At 44.5% G+C, this 19,083-nt stretch overlaps 1 protein-coding gene across 4 annotated transcripts in view; it reads left to right on the top strand.

The window, feature by feature from the left end:
- The window catches only part of ASB7 (ankyrin repeat and SOCS box containing 7), a 313,217-nt gene that overhangs the window by 240,534 nt on the left and 53,600 nt on the right, over positions 1-19,083 (top strand). For all 4 annotated transcript variants that reach the window (XM_078683104.1, XM_078683105.1, XM_078683106.1 and 1 more), the window contains one exon: positions 18,111-18,716. In XM_078683104.1, the coding sequence (XP_078539230.1) occupies positions 18,111-18,716 (606 nt within the window). The remainder of the gene's footprint in view (positions 1-18,110; positions 18,717-19,083) is intronic.

The raw sequence follows: 19,083 nt of genomic DNA, 5'->3' as shown, positions 1-19,083 counted from the left end.
TCTTTGCACATCTTATTTTAATTATATAGAAAATCAAAAATAAGGAACTAAGTCATATATGTAAATGAACTGAAAATTTAGATAATGGTGTTATCAGATACAAACAGCTATGAAATCAATTGAAATGTATCTACTGTTCAAGCATGTGGTTCGTAAAATATCATTAAGATTGTAAATCTATTTATCATTGTCTACATAAGTATATAAAAAAAATTCTATTTGATAAAGATACAAGAATAATTAAAAGAAAATAATAAACTATTCATATGTCTTGTATAATAGTACTTATGTCTGTACTGAATGTTTGGTAACAAAGTTTAGAGTTTACATGTCAACCTCAGTTTTAGCACACTGTGTCCGGTTTTCTTGTTTCCCAATGATGGCTCTTCTTCATCCAGTTCTTCCAAGTTGGCCAACAACGCGGTTGCATTATGGAGGTCATTGTAGTAGGTTTGGCGCTTCCTTCTCTGATGTCTTAACCAAACATGTCATTAAGTCAGTCTTATTCCTAAAACAAAGCTTTCCTCTATCTGGCAGGGACGGTGGAAATGGATGGTTTTCATGGCGGAAAACGTATTCATATCACACTCCTGGTGCTCTGCGATGATGTACAGTTTCGAGAACAAGTTGACATCTGTATTTAGACTTACAATCTTGTATGCTTGTCAGCCACTGATTTTGAAAGCAGCATGCTCGAACAGTCTGAGGGAGACCTTCTTAACTGTGTCATGCATATGCCGTTCACAGTCAGTGAGGACTGACTTGCAGTAGTTCTTGCACTGTTCATCAACGTTTTCGACCGCAGGCACTGTATTCACTACAGATTGGTTGAGGACATTATGAGACTCTCAAGTCAGTAGTTCTTCAGTTATATTAGAAAGGGATTGCCTATTTCCATCTCTGTAAGACTCAGCACCTGTTGCTTGAAGATCTCCTGTGTCGCAAGACCTAATTCATGGTGACAAAGCTTTGCATTCTCCAGGCTGCAACAATTTTCAAACTCTGAGCAACCTTTCTTGTTCAGGACTTGGTAGCATCCCCTTTCTGAACGCAGACGGATTTTCAGTCGAACTGCCCCACCAGTACCTTTGGCCAGCTCATTGTGCAGTTCATGAGCTTGATCGATAGACATGGCTGAGAATTTGTTTGTTTGACGAACAACCCAGTGGCCATGTTTCACAAATCTTTCCAAGCTGGACTGTGACAGGTTCTCCATGTCACGTATAGGGATCCAGAGGGCATATTTCTGATGGTCTAAGGGCGAAGAACCATGCGACCAGGGCTTTCAGTGACTACATACAAAAGAAAGCCAGCTTCTCGATGAGCTCTGACAGGGAGGATCCCATGGCGTTCAAGCCTGAAGATGGTATCTCCGTACTGGAATGTTGGGCTCTTTCTGGCCATTTTCTGTCTCCATGCTTCTTCTGATTCCTCAGGGTCTAGGGGTATGATTTAAGAAATGCATCTCTCAAGTTTTTTCCGAACAGCACATACCTGTGTCTTGTCTTGTTGATATGTGAGCAACTAAGAAAAAAATGGGCTGTTCCTGCTTGTTTCAGATCCTTTGTACGCCCAGAATCTTACAAGTATATGCCAGTGGTTTTCCAAACAGCTAACTCTATGTGGAGGCCACCAAACTTCACCACAAACTTGTCTTCTCCTTGCCTCTTGGGCCACTTCTACTGTGTGTAGTTTGCCATAACAGAGGAGCATCCATTTCAACTACTGGTAGCTGAATGGGCTTGAGGAACTTTGTTGACTGACGAACAACATCCATGCCATGCTTGATTATGGCAGTTGAAGCTGTCTTCTCATAGTAGAGAGGCAGAAGCTGTGAAAGAGAATTCTCTTCATTCAAAGATGGCTCTGTCTGATAGGACGCATTGTAGGCTGACCATGCCAGACTGTCTCCATTTTCTAGCTTCTCCTTCTCAATCAGTTGGAGAGATGAATTAATCCACAGTTATTCATGCTTTATTGCTTCAACCATATCTCCCAGAACTACCTGTAATGAATTCCAAGCAGGTTCCGCAGGAGCGTCAGCGTCAGGAATCCGAAGAATATTCCACAGCCTTCCCCTACGGCCTTCGGACTCTATCAAACACTAGAGTATCGAAAGGCTCGCCAGGGGAAAACAGGGAGACAAAACAAGGAAAGGTTGGGGGAGAAATAAGGAGCTTGACGGTGGTCTTCGGAGTGGATGCGTGGACACTCAGAATGGACTCTTGGCAACAGGTGGGCTGTAAAGAAATATACGATCTATCTAGGTTAAATACAATACACATATAAACCCTGTCTATATTATGTATATGACCACTACATACCACATTTGTTTTGTCTATGTCGCAGAACTGATATGTGGGATAATTGTAGGAGTTCGTCTTGAGCTGTTACAAAGATGACAGAAAAATAATAGTAAACACTTTCTTCTGACCCTGTACACATAAGTGTCAAGAATCCAACGTATAAAACTCTCACTCTGTATAATGTAGAAGACTTCTGGAAAACATCCACTATTCTGATGGATATGACAATGAACTGATGCCAACACCACTGATCTTTGCATGGAAATCTATGAAACAAGACATACATTCAGGTTTCTATTAGAGTCATAACATTAGCCAACATATGTATGCAGCGCATAGCGCTGTTACCGTGATTCTAAGTCGTGAAGGTTGAATTCTGCACCCCACTCAGGTCCACGCAAGAATCCCAGAACACATGTGAGGCTGGCCAAGGAATGGGTAGAAACGATGATGTGGCCAATAGGGATACAGCATAGAGTGAAGAAAAAATTATGAAGGGAAATAAGTGCCCAGCCGGATGGCGGAGAACAAGCCTGGCCGCCGGGCGGAGCACCAGGGTGTAAGAAAATAAACGGAGCAGGAAAGGAACCCAACTAGCTAAGGGGCCAAAGTGCTGCCCAGCCGGACGGCGGAGAACAAGCCCGGCTGCCGGGCGAAGCGACTCCGGTAAGGGGGGAGGACTGAAGAGGCGCCCAGCCGGACGGCGGAGACCAAGCCCGGCCGCCGGGCGGAGCAACAAGGATGACCAAGGACTGAGGCTGAGCCCAGCCGGATGGCGGGGAAGAACCCGGCCACCGGGCGGGACTCCAGGAAAAGGGTAGCGTCCACGTTACAGAGCAAACTGTTACGAAACGAAAGCGGACGTCAGGAATAGAGATGCCCGCTAAACTCAAGAACACTGTGGGAAGAAGGAAAGCCGGGCCCGCACACGAGCGCGAAGGCCGGAAACACTCCCACAACGTGATCATCAGAGCCGGAATCACAAAACAGGAAGTTAGGCAAACAGGGACAGGACGAAACACCAAAACAACGGAGCTAGACGCAAGAACGTAAAGCGTCGCTCCGAGAGTCTTGGTGACTTAAATAGCGGTAGATTTAAAGGTGCAGTGTTGTAGGGAATTCGGGGCATGACACTACCTTTGTCGTGTTGATTTTTGGCACCTCAACTGTAGATGCTTTCAGAGCTTCTGCCGGTACAGTGGTGAAGCTGTCAGGCAAAGATACATTCTTTCTCTTAGTCTCTGCAGGAAGAGTGATAGCATCTCTAGTCTGTCGTAGGTTTGAGACTGATGTGTCTAAAAGTTGCTGATCCCTGTGCCATGGAAAGAACCCTTGTCAGAAATGCTTGAAGGGTTGTGATCAAGATTGTCCATTGCACCAATTGTGAAAAGCCCAGTTCACTGCTTAAATTGGCACACAACTCCCGCTCTGTGTTTTCTGTGAAAAAGCAGTTGCTAGCTGAATTTCCATCTAAAGAACGCTGTGGTAACTGATGCCAATTCCTAAACTGTGCAGGTCACTTATCAATTTTCTTGACCGTGTCATGGGATGCACATTCAGCCCTATGTACAACGGAAGTGGTGGTTCAAATAACAAAGAATTGCGAGATTGTACCACAGATGATGTTGTCTTCTTGCAGTTGAACAGGATTGCTTGGGAGATGGTAAGTTCCTAGGATTTGTGCGAGTCTTGGCTGTTGATGCCAGATCAGCAACATTAAAACAAGCATTTTCAATGTTGTTGGTACAGAGTGATTATGACGGTTTGGTGGAAAGGTGGAATTGAAGTGAAATCTATCAGATCCAAAGATGTCTTCTGGAATTATGCTTTTGCCAATATGGCCGCATCTCCTTCATAATCTGAAAAAGCATGTTTAAGCATTTGGTTCATGCCTTGGTTGAAAATAAGCACAAAATGCTTTCCATCATTTTGCACTCTGCCCTGTGGAAAGTAGCCAATAACCTTTTTCTTGAAGCGGACTACTTTGACCTCCTTATGAACTTCAAGTGCCACAAGACGATCTGCATACTTGTGACGCAGCTCAGACATCTTGAAGCAGAAAACATTTCTTCTACTGAGTTTCTACGAGGTTGATAAGCTCAAAGAAACCCACGCCTCCATCATCTTTTCTTCCATCTTACCTCCATCAGCGTTTTTTTCTTTTTTTCATGAGTGATCAATGACAATTTTTGAATACTGTGAGCCAATCCATGTGGTACATGCCATTATTTGATCAATCTCAAGCAGCTATGCTTGCTACAAAAGCAGTATCCTGTAAGTCAGTGGCCTTGTGTCTTATATTTTTATCTTCAACAGTTGTGGCTACTTCAAAGTAGAGTCACATAGTCTGTTCAATTTGCAAAATTCACTGACTGCGTTAAAGTTCTTATATGAGTGAGATTTACCTCCAGGTCCCACTTCATGCAAGTGATACTTCAGCCCTTCAGTAGTTCTTTGCTGGGAAATAGTGCAGGCTTGCGAGTTCACATCCATCTATAGAAGGTCAAACCTGAAACGTACAGAAAGTAAAGGCAACATTAGTTGTCTGGAAAACAAGTGAAATTTAACATGAAGCAGAAGCAAATGACATATATGTATATGTGTATACATATGTGTAGATATAAATATATAGAAATTCCACACAGATGTTCAATTTTTTAAACTGGCACCAACATGCTTGGGTTTGCTTCCAATTCCAGATGGCTTTTATTGTGGCCTAAGGTGACGCGTTTTGACCATCTCCGCAGTCATTTTACACCACACAACCACACAATTGACCCCCCCCCCCAATTATGCACTTTACTTAAATAACATGAGTAGTCTGTAGTGATCACCCAGGTATTGTTCTTTGTAATATGGCACTCTCTGACAGCCGACACGTTCACGTGGAATATAACTCATGATCTATTGTTTTGATCACGTCAAGCCTGCTAAAAATCCTAAGTGTTAGCAATGCAGATGTTAGGTTAAAAAAATATATAAACAAAAGAAGAGAGGTTAAATGTGTCTCAGAAGCCACAGAGACGGAGCCATGTAAAGAAGGAGTTTGCACACCCAATTTGGGTGGATAGGAAATCCCTCACACACCGACCTAGTCAGTGTCATGCTTCATCATAGGGCCCCACCTCAGAGGACGAGTGCCTCTTTGGTGTGCTACGACGCCAGAAGACTGCGGAGCTGGTTGTGTGAGCGGGCGTGCCGGGAGGAATATAAATAAAAAGTGTCTAAAGAGTATCTCAAAAAAACTTTTATTAGTAGATCCCTATGACACGGTTAAAAGGTTCCTATGTGTCAGAATTTAAAGCCAAAGGTAATGGTTTGGTTTAATTCAGAGATTACGTTAAGTCAGTCAACATGTTTCAGCCTTTAAAGTGGTGTTCATTTACCTAGGCATTCATCAGGACTAGTGTGAACCCCGGCGGTATGGACTCTCTAATCGTCCACCCTAACCTGGGGACGTGAAAGTGAAAAGTAAAAATAGTGATAAAGTGCAAAAAGACAAAGGAGGAAGAGCTAATAGCCCGTTCCAAAAACTCCTGATTTAGGAGTGTATCTGCACCTGTAAAAGAAAGAAACACAGACAAACATAAAAGACATACACACAATTAATGGTAGGTATAGGTCAAGTCGTTTGTCCAGAGTGCTCCAAACTGTGGCAAAAATAGTGTCAGCAAATAAACACTAAAGTTATCACCATCCATATAACCCTGTAGGGATGATACCACTAACTCTGGGAAGTGGAGTGGCAAATGAGTGCTTAGAATACGCTAAATGGCTAAAGGGCATTTAAAAATACAAATAAAAGTACTCCATAGGAAGGATCAATGGACAAAAGGTCAGTGACCCCACCGAACAGTTCGTAACCTCAAACCGTTATCTCACTTTAAATTATGGCGCTAGCTGCATCATGGGTCTCGGGAGGGGGGTAGGAGCGTACCTGGCACACCCTGTAGAAAGAAGGCAGAGGTTTGAATACATTAGGATAGGTGTACTTAGCTCGATCGTGTAGGTCGCGTTGTATGGAATCGTGTCAGAAACTCACGCCCTCAACGCTCGCCACCCGCTTAGGCACCTAGCTTGCCCTCTGAACAGGACCCCGACGATGGAGAGCGGGGCCGGTTAGTGTGTTTAAAAAGCATTCATCGTCGTTCCGTGCACATCCGGGTGGGTGTGGTTAGGCCGGAGCGAGGCTTGGAACGCACTGGTCAGACGCCGGTGGGAGTGGTCGTACTGAAATTGAGGCTTGGTTAGCAGCGGCCAATCGGAGCAAGGAGACGGATGTTGCTATAGTGACCGGTACGCTACTTGCTGATGGAAACAAAGGTTAAAGCTTTATTAAATCAAGACGCCAAGATAGCAAAGCCGTGCTGCAGGCTAGAGACCCCATTATCGAGTGAGGGGAAAGTGCTGCAAAGTGATAGAAAAGAGGGGGCGGATTACCCTAGGTTGGCTTGGTCTAATTGTTAGTAGACATAAAGTCCAGAAGCCGGTGCAAGGAGAAAGGGGCTGATCAAAGTAGTCATAGTTCGACCCTGTTTAGTCACCACACAGCTATGCAGGGGGGAAAAAAGGGGGGAGAGAAAGGAACTCTATTTGCATAAATTCATAAGAAAAGCAATGAATTGGAATCAGCCTGCAGTAATCGGGAGTTCTGCCGTCCACTATTTATCTCAGTACTGTGTTCCATGGGATATCATTGTTCAATCCAACTAGATTGGTTCCCAAGCGATAGATCCAACGTTGTTCTTTCTCAAACAGCCTGCTTGTGATGTTAGTGGTACCAGTGATTACCTCTATAATGGTCCATCTCATGTCATTGGTCGTATGATTGTTTGACAGGAAATGTCGGCTCAACTTAGTCGTTGTTTTTTTGCATCTAATATTGCTCCGATGCTCACAAATACGCTGTTTTATTTTGCGAGTGGTCATGCTTACATATCGTAAGGCGCAGGGACAAGTGATTAGGTACACAACATTAGTTGAGTTGCAATTTGTGTGTGACACCTGAGTCCAGATCTTCCCTTGCTCTAAGTTGAGTGTTTTCGATGCCTCTGTAAGGTGGCACACACTACAATCTGTGCAGGGGTAATGCCCTATGACTGGAGGTAGACCCCATGCCACCGTGACTGAAGGGATTCGTGGGGGGATCCTTTCTTTGGGGCGAGTGTGGACCAGGGCGTCTTTGAGACTCCGGCCTTTCTTAAAGGAAAAAAGAGGCTTCTCCCAGTCTTTTTTGGTAGATTTAATGATGTTCCAATGCTTGTTTATGCTCTTTTTCATGACGTTGGACAGACTGTTAAAAGTGGTCACACATGTGAGTGGTATTTCATCTTGAGTGTTGGTTTTCTCTTCCAACAGAGCACATCTTTGCTGATTCCGTGCTCTCTTGAAACCCTTATTGAGAGTTGAGGCTGGGTAACCTCTATCTTTCAATTTTTCAGTTAGTCCAGAGGACTGCTCTTTAAAATCTTTTAGAGTACTACAATTTCTTCTCAGTCTTAAATATTGCCCGTATGGTAAATTCTCCTTCAGAGGGCGGGGGTGGAAACTAGGGAACTCTAGTAAATTGTTTTTAGCTGTGGGTTTGTGATGGGTTTTCGTGGTTAAGCTCGTACCGGAAACAGAGATCACTACATCGAGGAAGATAATTTCAGTTTTACTGGTGGTATGTGTGAACCTGAGGTTGTGGTCAAGGGTATTGATCCATGTCAGGAATGATTGAAGGGCACTATCATTCCCTGTCCACAATAGCAAAATGTCATCAATGTAACGCTTCCATAAAAGTATGGAAGCTGCGAATTCTGCGGATGCAGGTAAGATGTATTTAGACTCAAAATCTGCCACATAGAGTCCAGCTACACTCGGGGCAAATGTACTGCCCATAGATGTACCTGAGCATTGGAGGAACAATTGATTCTTGAAAGAAAAATAGTTCTCTTTGAGGGCTATAGTGGCGCACTGGATTATGAATGATTTTGGTGTTTGGTAATTCCAGTCAATTGAGTTAAGTGACTCCTCCAGGACTCTGATGGTATCGTCCTGGGGGATGCTCGTATAGAGACTCTCAACATCCAACGTCACCAGTGTAATGGAGTTTTCTACAAAGGTGATGTCAAGTAGGAGCTGTAATAAGCTTTTGGTGTCTCTCAGGCAGGTTGGGGTCGACTGCACAAGTGGTTTGAGAAATTGATCACAAAATCTGGATAAAGGTTCCAGGAGAGAACCTATTCCTGATACTATAGGTCGTCCAGGGGGAGGGAGCCTATTTTTATGCATCTTGGGCAGTGTGTAAAAGTATGGAATCACATCACTGCTACTGTCCAGAAAGTCTGCTTCATTTTTGGACAGATGGCCTCTTTCTTCTGCTTGTCTCACTAGAGCGGTGATCTTCTTGGTTAGATTCACGGTGGGATCCATAGTCAAAGGGGTGTAGTTCCTGTTGTCTTAGCAGATCCTCACAGACCTTGTCATAATCTTTGGTATTCACTTATCAATTTTCTTAACCGTGTCATGGGGTGCTCATTCAGCCCTATGTACAACCGAAGTGGTGGTTCAAATGAAGAATTGCGAGATTGGAACCCAGATGTTGTTGTCTTCTTGCAGTTGAACAGGATTGCTTGGGAGATGGTAAGTTCCTAGGATTTGTGCGAGTCTTGGCTGTTGATGCCAGATCATCAACATTCATCAACATTAAAACAAGCATTTTCAATGTTGTTGGTACAGAGTGATTATGACGGTTTGGTGGAAAGGTGGAATTGAAGTGAAATCTATCAGATCCAAAGATGTCTTCTGGAATTATGCTTTTGCCAATAGGGCCGCATCTCCTTCATAATCTGAAAAAGCATGTTTAAGCATTTGGTTCATGCCTTGGTTGAAAATAAGCACAAAATGCTTTCCATCATTTTCAACTCTGCCCTGTGGAAAGTAGCCAATAACCTTTTTCTTGAAGCGGACTACTTTGACCTCCTTATGAACTTCAAGTGCCACAAGACGATCTACATACTTGTGACGCAGCTCAGACATCTTGAAGCAGAAAACATTTCTTCTACTGAGTTTCTATGAGGTTGATAAGCTCAAAGAAACCCACGCCTCCATCATGTTTTCTTCCATCAGCGTTTTTTTCATTTTTTCATGAGTGATCAATGACAATTTTTAAATACTGTGAGCCAATCCATGTGGTACATGCCATTATTTGATCAATCTCAAGCAGCTATGCTTGCTACAAAAGCAGTATCCTGTAAGTCAGTGGCCTTGTGTCTTATATTTTTATCTTCAACAGTTGTGGCTACTTCAAAGTAGAGTCACATAGTCTGTTCAATTTGCAAAATTCACTGACTGCGTTAAAGTTCTTATAGGAGTGAGATTTACCTCCAGGTCCCACTTCATGCAAGTGATACTTTAGCCCTTCAGTAGTTCTTTGCTGGGAAATAGTGCAGGCTTGCGAGTTCACATCCATCTATAGAAGGTCAAACCTGAAACGTAAGAAAGTAAAGGCAACATTAGTTGTCTGGAATACAAGTGAAATGTAACATGAAGCAGAAGCAAATGATATATATGTATATGTGTATACATATGTGTAGATATAAATATATAGAAATTCCACACAGATGTTCAATTTTTTAAACTGGCACCAACATGCTTGGGTTTGCTTCCAATTCCAGATGGCTTTTATTGTGGCCTAAGGTGACATGTTTTGACCATCTCCGCAGTCATTTTACACCACAAAATTGACCCCCCCCCCCCCCAATTATGCACTTTACTTAAATAACATGAGTAGTCTGTAGTGATCACCCAGGTATTGTTCTTTGTAATATGGCACTCTCTGACAGCCGACACGTTCACGTGGAATATAACTCATGATCCATTGTTTTGATCACGTCAAGCCTGCTAAAAATCCTAAGTGTTAGCAATGCAGATGTTAGGTTAATGAAACTTTTTGAGTGCACGAATACCCTGAGGTGTCTTGGCGCTAGCTCTGTTAAGTGGACTGAGAAACGGCACTAAGCTAAACAAAAAGCCATGTTTTAAGTACCTTCCTAAAGGATAGTAAATTAGGACTGGCTCTCATGGTAGGATGGCAGTTCGTTCCAGACCTTGGGTGTGCAAAGCACAAAACGTCTGCCTCCACAGTTGGTCCGTTTAAACCCAGGGATGACCAGTTAGTTTGCTCCAGGGGAGGTCAGATTTTTAGACATCTCGTACTTTTTAAAGCTTTTATGATCCCTCTGCCCAGCCGGCTTAAGTATCCACCTCCAGTATGGAGGACGGTACAGAAGTGGCATAAAATAGAGGGGGCGCATTGTATGATTCCGCATACCCAGGGAGACAGATGATGGATCTGGAGTACGAGAGGCTCACAAGCCGGCTGAGGAAAGCCAGTGACAAAGTGGCCCCTGCACAGAGGATAAGAGTAGCGAACAGAGTTAGGGGTGCCCCGTGGTATACAGAGGAACTAAGAGGAAATTAACTAACCTTAATGACACTCAGAAGGAGACCTTTAATGTGTTGAGAGAGCCGAGCCAAAAGCATGAACAAAAGGCTGTTGCCAACTTGGCTGACTGCAATAAGATACAGGTCTTCTTCCTAACAAAAGTGAAGGATAGCCTAACAGAAATAGGTAACACCCATTTAAACCCATGCCCTCTGTTAGTAGAGGTACCACTGGACTTTCAGGGTGGAAAGCTCTCCGTTTTTCCAATATTAGACTCGGGCTCCCTAGCACATGTTATGGCCAAAGTGAAATGAGGGTCACCAGAAGACCCTTGCCCTACCTAAGGTGTTCAAAATGATTCCCCCTGTGATGGGATCGGAGCTGCTCTCCTTGCTAAACCTGTCCCTGGCAACTGGGAAGGTTCCACTTAACTTTAAGGAAGCATGTGACCCCGCTACTGAAGAAAGCGGGGGCAGATACTAACAACATGAGGAACTATCGACCAATATCCTTGCTCCCCTTCCTGGCCAAGGTAGTGGAGCAACACATGCTTAGAACGCTCTTGTCTTTCTTAGATGAACACCAGCTGCTCCATGTGCGGCAAGCAGGCTTCAGGGCCCACCACAGTACAGAGCTAGTGATGCTCTTGGTGCTGGGTGAGATGAGGCGTGCAGCCGATAGGAAGAAATTGTCAGCACTGATTCTACTGGATCTTATAGCTACGTTTGACACGGTGAACCATGCACAGCTGCTGTCCTGTATCCAGGGGTTTATAATCTCCGGTACTGTGTATCAATGTATTGCATCTTTCTTGAATGATCTGGGGGATTGTGTGTCCAGGAAAGGCGCGTTGTCTTGTGGTGTCCCGCAGGGTTCTGCATTGTCCCCCCTGCTTTTCAACATCTACCTTCAGCCACTTGTGACAGCACTAGCAAACTAGAATGTCAAGTGTTCAATTGCACTGACGATGCACTGACGATGCACAACTAATCCTGTAGATCGACAATTCCTCACAGGCACAGTCCAACGTACAGAATGTTCTCAGGTTTACTATGAACTGGATGACTACTAATTCACTTAAAGTAAATCCTGATAAGACTGAGGTGCTAGTTATCACCACAAGGCGCAACCCCTGGTCCACCTCCTTATGGCCACAAGAGCTAGGCACCTCTCCGACACCAGTGTCAGTTGTAAAGAGCTTCGGCATTAAGCTGGACACTAAGCTAACGCTGAATAACCAGGTGGCCACTGTGGTAGGGAATTGTGCGGGCCTTATGAGGCAACTTCAGAAACTTGTACCCCTCCGGTCTACAATGCGCACTGTGGTGTCTGCACTAATCGTGTCATGACTGGACTATTGTAACGCACTATACATTGTGCTACGTGACAAACTTGTACGGAATCTTTAAGCGGTCATGAAAGATGCAGCCAGATTGATTTTCAAGTTCCCTAGAAGATTGCATGGTACACCGTTGCTGCAACAATTACACTGGCTCCCAATCAAGCAGAGGGCCAGGTTTAAGAGTTTGTGTATCGCGCACAGGACTCTGCATGGGACAGCACCGGACTACGTCAAGGACCGTTTAAAGAGTTACATGCCAGGACGATGCCTCCGATCGTCTGAGGCAAGTCTGTTGTCTTGCCCACAGTTTGACAAAGTCACTGTGGGGAGGCGGGCTTTTTAGTTTGTGAATCCCCAGCTTTGGAACAAGCTGCCGGAGAGGCTGCATTGGGAAGCCACTCTACTTCCCATTAGAAGGAAACTAAAGACCTTCTTGTTTATACAGGCTTTTGGACAAGCTAAGCCCTGACCGAGTAGGCAACTGGGATGGATAACCCTGATTCTTGCTCTGTCTTCCCTCACAAGCGCTTAGAGACCGTTGGTGATTTTGAGCTATATAAATTGCAGTTAACATAACATACTGTCTGTGAAAAGATATTCCTGGGGTCAGGTGGGTGATAAATTAGTAGTGCATTAAAGGATTGTGTTTTAGTAAGTTCTTTATTCAAAATAAGTTCCTCGCATTCAGGCCTTGAGGCTGGCTCGAAAATGGCCGACAGTCCTCCACCTCGTTTGAGGTCTGTCTAAACGATACATGGAGTATTGAGGCGGAATTGGTGCCATCAGGTTGGGACCATAGGATTGATCTGCCCAAGTCTTAGTCACATATATTATATCCAGCTGTTTGCTATCTACAAAACCTGCAAATTCAGTTGTATGTTTAATCAGTGATCTGGCGTTTATAAGAGCACAGCAGATTTTGTTATTAAAGCATCTGCTATTGTTTGTGGGTTTCGTCTTGATGTTGATAGCTATCTTTACTGTATTTCTGGCCCACAGCTCTGGGTTTACTATATGAACACCTCAGCCCTAGCAGGTTGCATTAGGGTTTTGAAAAAGCAGCAAAGGATCTAAATGACAACTTCCTAACTCTTACATTTCGAGTTGAAGGCACAGAGACGTTTCTGCTGAGTAGGATATTCTAGGGTCTAGGGTCAAAACTGGCAGGGAGGCAGGCGCGATCACGCGCAGACTGGCTTGCCTTAGGTGCTCCCTTGGCATGCCGGCAGTGCTGCAGCACTCTCTGCTGGTTTAAATATCCCTCCATGCAGGAGGGTCTTGACCAGGAGCCAGCGCTTTGCAGCCGAGAAGTGAAAATAGGCGGACAACATAAAATCTAACCAGCATCCAGCAACCCCACAATCCACTCACAGACTCCTCTGTGAGGGAGAGATACTGTTAACACAAATCCAGCTAAATCAAAAGTGAGGAATAAGAAAGCATGAAGTGATTAAAATAGGATATAACCCCTTCCAATATGGTGCAGATGTAGTGAGGAGCCAGGCACCTCCTCAAATGTGCACTAGGCGTGCGACACGGAAAGGAAATTAAAATTAGGTGAGCAGATCCAAGCCCACTCAGCAGAGCTGTGCGGACAAGCTTTCTGCTGGTTTAAATATCCCTTCATGCGGGGGGAGATGGCTGACCAGGAGTCGGCGATTTGCAGCAGAAAACAGGTGGGCAAAATTAAATCTAGTCAAGTCAGAGGGATTTATTAAGCATATCACCCTGAGGTCTCATGGCGCTAGCGTAAACTCCATAAAGACTGGTGGTCAGATATACAGGACTTATAGATGGTCAAATAACCAGGTTTTTGATTCCCTGCGGAATAGCTTATGGTCAGCGATGGAGAGGAGATGTGATGGAAACTTATTCCAGAAAGCAGGTGCAAGGAAGGAGAAAGATCTACCACCGTTCCTGGCGGTGCGGATTCTGCGAGGGGTAAGGAGATATTTAGCACTTGACCTAAGCGTCCTGTTCAGCTGATACCAGCTAAGTTTTTTAGCAAATTACCTTGGCCCATTCCCATACTTGTTCTTATGACCAATACAGAGAATTTTGAAGTGGATTTGTTTCCTGATGAGAAGCCAATGAAGGGTCTTCAGACTAGGCACTGATAGGGCTCTTGATGGAAGGTTGAATACTAGTCTAGCAGCAGTATTTTGCAAGACTTGAAGCTTGGAATAGAGCTCCTCATTTATGGAGGCCAACAGGGCATTTCCATAGTCAATATGACTTATGATTTGTCCCTGGACATGTGGTTTCCTAGATTCGGTGGGGATCCATTTGAAGATTTTGCGTAGATTACGCGTAATGTTATAACAGATGCTGATTACGTGATTTATATGGCTTTTCATTGACAGCTGATTGTCAATCATCACTCCGAGGTTCCGCACCACGGGTTTGGGAGAAGGACGGGGCCCAGAGTCTGAGGGCACCAGTCACTGGATTTGTTAGCCTTACCAAAAAGAATAACCTGTATCTTACTTCCATTAAGTTGTAGGTGATTGGTACTCAACCAGTTGTCGATATGGGTCATGCGGTTTTCAAAACTGATCACTGCGTCTGTGGAATCTGGCCCTGGGTAATCAATAGCTGGGTGTCATCAGCATATGACACCACTACAAAACAGTAGGACCTGATCACCCTGGCCAAGGGTGTCTCGTACAGGTTGAAAAGCATGGGACTTAAGATGGAGCTTTAAGGGACTCCTATGTTTACAGACCGACTGCAGGAGGCCAGGGTGCCCATTTGTATGGTGGTGGTTAGATCAGTTAGATAATTTCTGAACCAGTCCAATGCCACACTCCTGACCCCCATCTCCCAGAGCTGCTGTTCTAAAATACTATGGGAGATGGTGTCGAAGGCGGCTAACCGATCTAACAGGACGAGCATCGCTGACTACCTGCTGTCCAAGGCCAGCCTAATGTTGTCTACAACCTCCACCAGCGAGGTTTCAGTGCTATGAGCAGCCCTGAACCCCGACTGATGGGTCCAACAGTCCATGACTCTCCAGATGGGTGGTAAGCTGCTTGTTGACCAAGGACTCTAGTACCTTTCCAAAATAGGGAAGCAAAGAAATGAGGCTGTAGTTGATAGGTACCTTAGGGTCAGCAGGTTTTTTTTTTTAAATTGGCTTGACACGCGCTGCTTTCCATCTAACAGGGATTGCTGCTTGTGCTAATGACATATTAATTAAGTCTGCAAGATTACTGATGAGCAAGGGGGAAATAGTTGAAAAGAAGCAGGGTGAGACCAGGTCCACTAGAGAACCCGATTTGATCTTTGCCAGAGCGGTTGAAACTTCGTCTGGGGTAAGTACGGTGAACTCCAGTAAAAGAGGAAAGGTGGGGTTGAGGTTAATGTCAGAGTTGCTATCAGGATTTTTGGTGTCATGGTATGGAAAGGAACTATGAATTGTTATAATCTTTTCTTCAAAAAAAGTTGACAGTGTGTCTACCCATTCTTGTAATGTAATGTAATGTATGTATACTTGTAAAGCGCACTGTTACCTCGTTACGTGGCGTCCTGGCGCTGTATACAGCTGGGGAACCCGTCCTGGCTTTCCCTGTGAGAGGGCACCCCAAGGGGAAGCCAGGCATCCCCGGCGTTGCTGGGGCCGTTGTGGAGATTAAACAAGCTATTGCCCAGAGTTGCAGAGTGGGACCCATGGTTAGCGTAGGCACCTAAGCGAGAATTATCGAGTCCGCGGACATTGACCCAAGACCCTGCCGCGTCGGGAATTGAACCCTGGTCCCGGGCCGACCTCTGCTTCAGGGTCTGCCGCTTCTAACCAGTGTGCCACACTTCTCCACTTCTTGCGAAGATGTGTTACAGGGCTGACCCGGAAGAGGAGGAGTAGTAAATTCCTTTAATATTTTATAAAGCTCCTTGTTGGAATTGGCAGCTTTGTTAATCCTGTTAATAAGATACAACTTTTTGGCATGTCTGATGTTATCTAAGTAGCCTTGGTGGATATGCTTATATGTTTGTCTATCTTCACTAGTCTTTGTTTTTCTCCATTTACGCTCAGCATTCCTGCTAGACAGTTTTTCAATTTTCAGTGATTCTGTAAACCAGGGTGATGCCCTAGGCTTGAGCTTGACCCTTGACAGAGGAGCCACGGTGTTCAAAGCCAATGTGATTGTGTCCCCAAAGGCTGTTACTGCATGATCGATATTCTCGGTGTAGGATATAGACGGGGGGGTTAAGATGAGCTGAAACGGTCACAGAAGTGACTTTCCGCCAAGGCCTTCTCCAGGTGGGTCCACTACTAAGGTAGTTTATAGTGGTGGCTATTGGTAGGGAGAATTTCAGCAGGTTATGATCATACCGGAGCAGAGGGAGGGGGGACTCAACTCCCACACTGGCTGTTAGTAAACAGAAGATCAAAAGTATGCCCTGCCGAGTGGGTAGGTCCCACCACCATTTGGACTAGTCCCAATGTGTTCAGGTTAGTTATCAGTTGACTTGTGTCAGGGTCAGAAAGCAATTCCGCATGGTAATTAAAATTTCCAATGAGGAGAAAGTTATCAGCAGCTAATACATGTGGGGCAATTGTCTAGAGTAGCTGGTTTATAAAATTAGTTTTCTGGCATAGAGGTCTGTACACTAGGGCTCCTCTCCAGGTTCCCTTAGGTTGCATTTTTATTCTGAAAATGCACATTTCATTCATTTCTTTGGTAAAGGTCTCTAGTGTGGTGACCTCTAGTCCCGCCTTGGTGGCTATTGTGATACCGCCTCCTCTTTTGACGTTTCTGTCTAGTCTGCTTGGATGGTATTCTGGAGAAAACGCAGTTGCCACATCAGGGGAGGCTTGTTAGTGGAGCCAAGTTTCGGTAATGAAACAAATATCTGGCTTTTCTATGTCAAGAAGGCTCCATATTTCCAGTGCGTGTTTTGGAGTTTAACTGGAATTAAAATAAAGCCCTTTTAGTTGTTTAGGGATCTCGGTGGTGTCTGTAACATTATTTAATTGAGGTGCAGGGAGAGAGACTGACTTATTGAGAATAGTTTCAATGTCTACTTTGGGAGTGGCAGTATACGCAGAGGTAGCTAGAAGGCCCTTGGGTACAGTGGCAGTGAGGGGTTTATTTAATAATTTAAGCTCTTGGCTTGAGTAGTGGAGTTTTGCCATTATCTGCTCTAGCCAAGGTTGAGTTACCTGTAGTTTTAGAGAAACGGGCAGGGGTCCTGGTAGCGGTCTGGCACGACGGGCGCAGACATGCTTGCCTTTGGCGCGCCTTTGGCGCCAGGGTCCAGCAACCCCAGAGTCCGCTCACATGCTCTCTTGTGAGGGTCAGATACTGGTAAAATAATATGTAGAAAATATGGTGCTTTTGTCCGACCTGTCTCATTGTATTAAATTATCGGTCTAATAAACTGTACTGCAACTGCCAAGCTCGTTTTCCTGAGACTGATTTCTAATGGATTTGTGTGTTAAAGTTCTAACAATGTTTTTCTGATCATGTTTTCTGTGGTGTTATGGTTTGTTTTCTTGGCTGCTGAGAAAATAAAGGAGATGCCTTTGCCCCTGGTTCCGCATATAATTTGTGTTTAATCCGATTTTAAAAGTGTTTCCAACAAACAACAATTCTTACTTAGTTAAAAAAAAAATCTGGAATGTTAACAGTAAGACTGTAATGGTGCAGTATTAGCTAGAAAGCTGACCGGAAAAGGCAAGCATGTTGCACAGCCTGCTGGAAAGTGTGACACTTAAAAGGAAAGGTAAAACGTACACTAACATGCAGAGGACCTACGAGTTGTTAACCCTTTTTTGGTAAGGCAGACAATGAAAAGAAGTATATTATACCCACATGCTTTAATTTTCTCAGTTTGATGCGTAATAATTTAATGATGATAAATGAAGATCAGTATTACCCCGCCCACAGCCCCCAACCTAGCTTACTTCTCCTAAATGCTTAAGTTGAGTTACTTGCCAAAAGTCTGATATGGTGAGGTTTTGCCAAAGCTTGAACATGTTATTCCTATCCTTACTAATGTTTACTTTCTCCTCTCTTCCTCGCTCTAGCGGATCCCACCGTGAAAGATCTGATTGGAGGCTTCACAGCCCTGCACTACGCGGCAATGCATGGCCGGGCACGGATTGCACGCCTGATGCTCGAGTCCGAGTACAAGAGAGACATTATCAATGCCAAGAGCAATGATGGCTGGACTCCGCTGCACGTGGCGGCGCACTACGGCAGGGACTCGTTCGTCCGGCTTTTGCTAGAGTTCAAGGCGGAAGTGGACCCTCTCAGTGACAAGGGCACGACTCCGCTGCAGCTGGCCATCATCCGTGAGCGCTCCAGCTGTGTCAAGATCCTGTTGGACCACAATGCCAACATTGACATTCAGAACGGTTTCCTGCTGCGCTACGCAGTGATCAAGAGCAACCATTCGTACTGCCGCATGTTTCTACAAAGGGGTGCAGACACAAACTTGGGGCGCTTGGAAGATGGACAGACACCCTTACATCTATCTGCGCTTCGTGATGACGTGCTTTGTGCCCGAATGTTGTACAATTATGGGGCAGATACGAACACTCGGAACTATGAGGGTCAGGCGCCCTTGGCTGTTTCTTTAAGCATTTCTGCAGCAAGCCGGCCTTGTTTGGATTTTCTACAAGAAGTTACAAGTAAGTGTGGCGTAACAGTCAGTGGTGTTTACCAAGATACTTTTCCCGTATTTCCATTACTTTCGTTCTGTGCAGATTAAAAATATATATATATATATTTATATTGCTGGCGATGGCCATTTAATGAACTGCACAGGAGCAGAGCCATTGAAATAAAGTGATTTTGGTGGTTGTAACTTTTTCCACATAATAATGGATTTGCCACATTAACCAACATCTGCTGCATAATAATCTGCAGATTTTAACAACAATAAAAATCTAGCCCAAATGGAGCAAAAGTTACTAAAAATGCAGCAGTACTTGTTGCTGCGCAGTGCAAGGCTCTTCACAAAGTTTGCCTGGCCACCTTCCTATAGCTTACAGCTGT

This window comes from Lissotriton helveticus, chromosome 3_1 (genome assembly GCF_964261635.1).
Source record: "Lissotriton helveticus chromosome 3_1, aLisHel1.1, whole genome shotgun sequence".
Lineage (NCBI taxonomy): Eukaryota > Metazoa > Chordata > Amphibia > Caudata > Salamandridae > Lissotriton > Lissotriton helveticus.
This window is presented reverse-complemented; position numbering and strand designations above follow the sequence as displayed.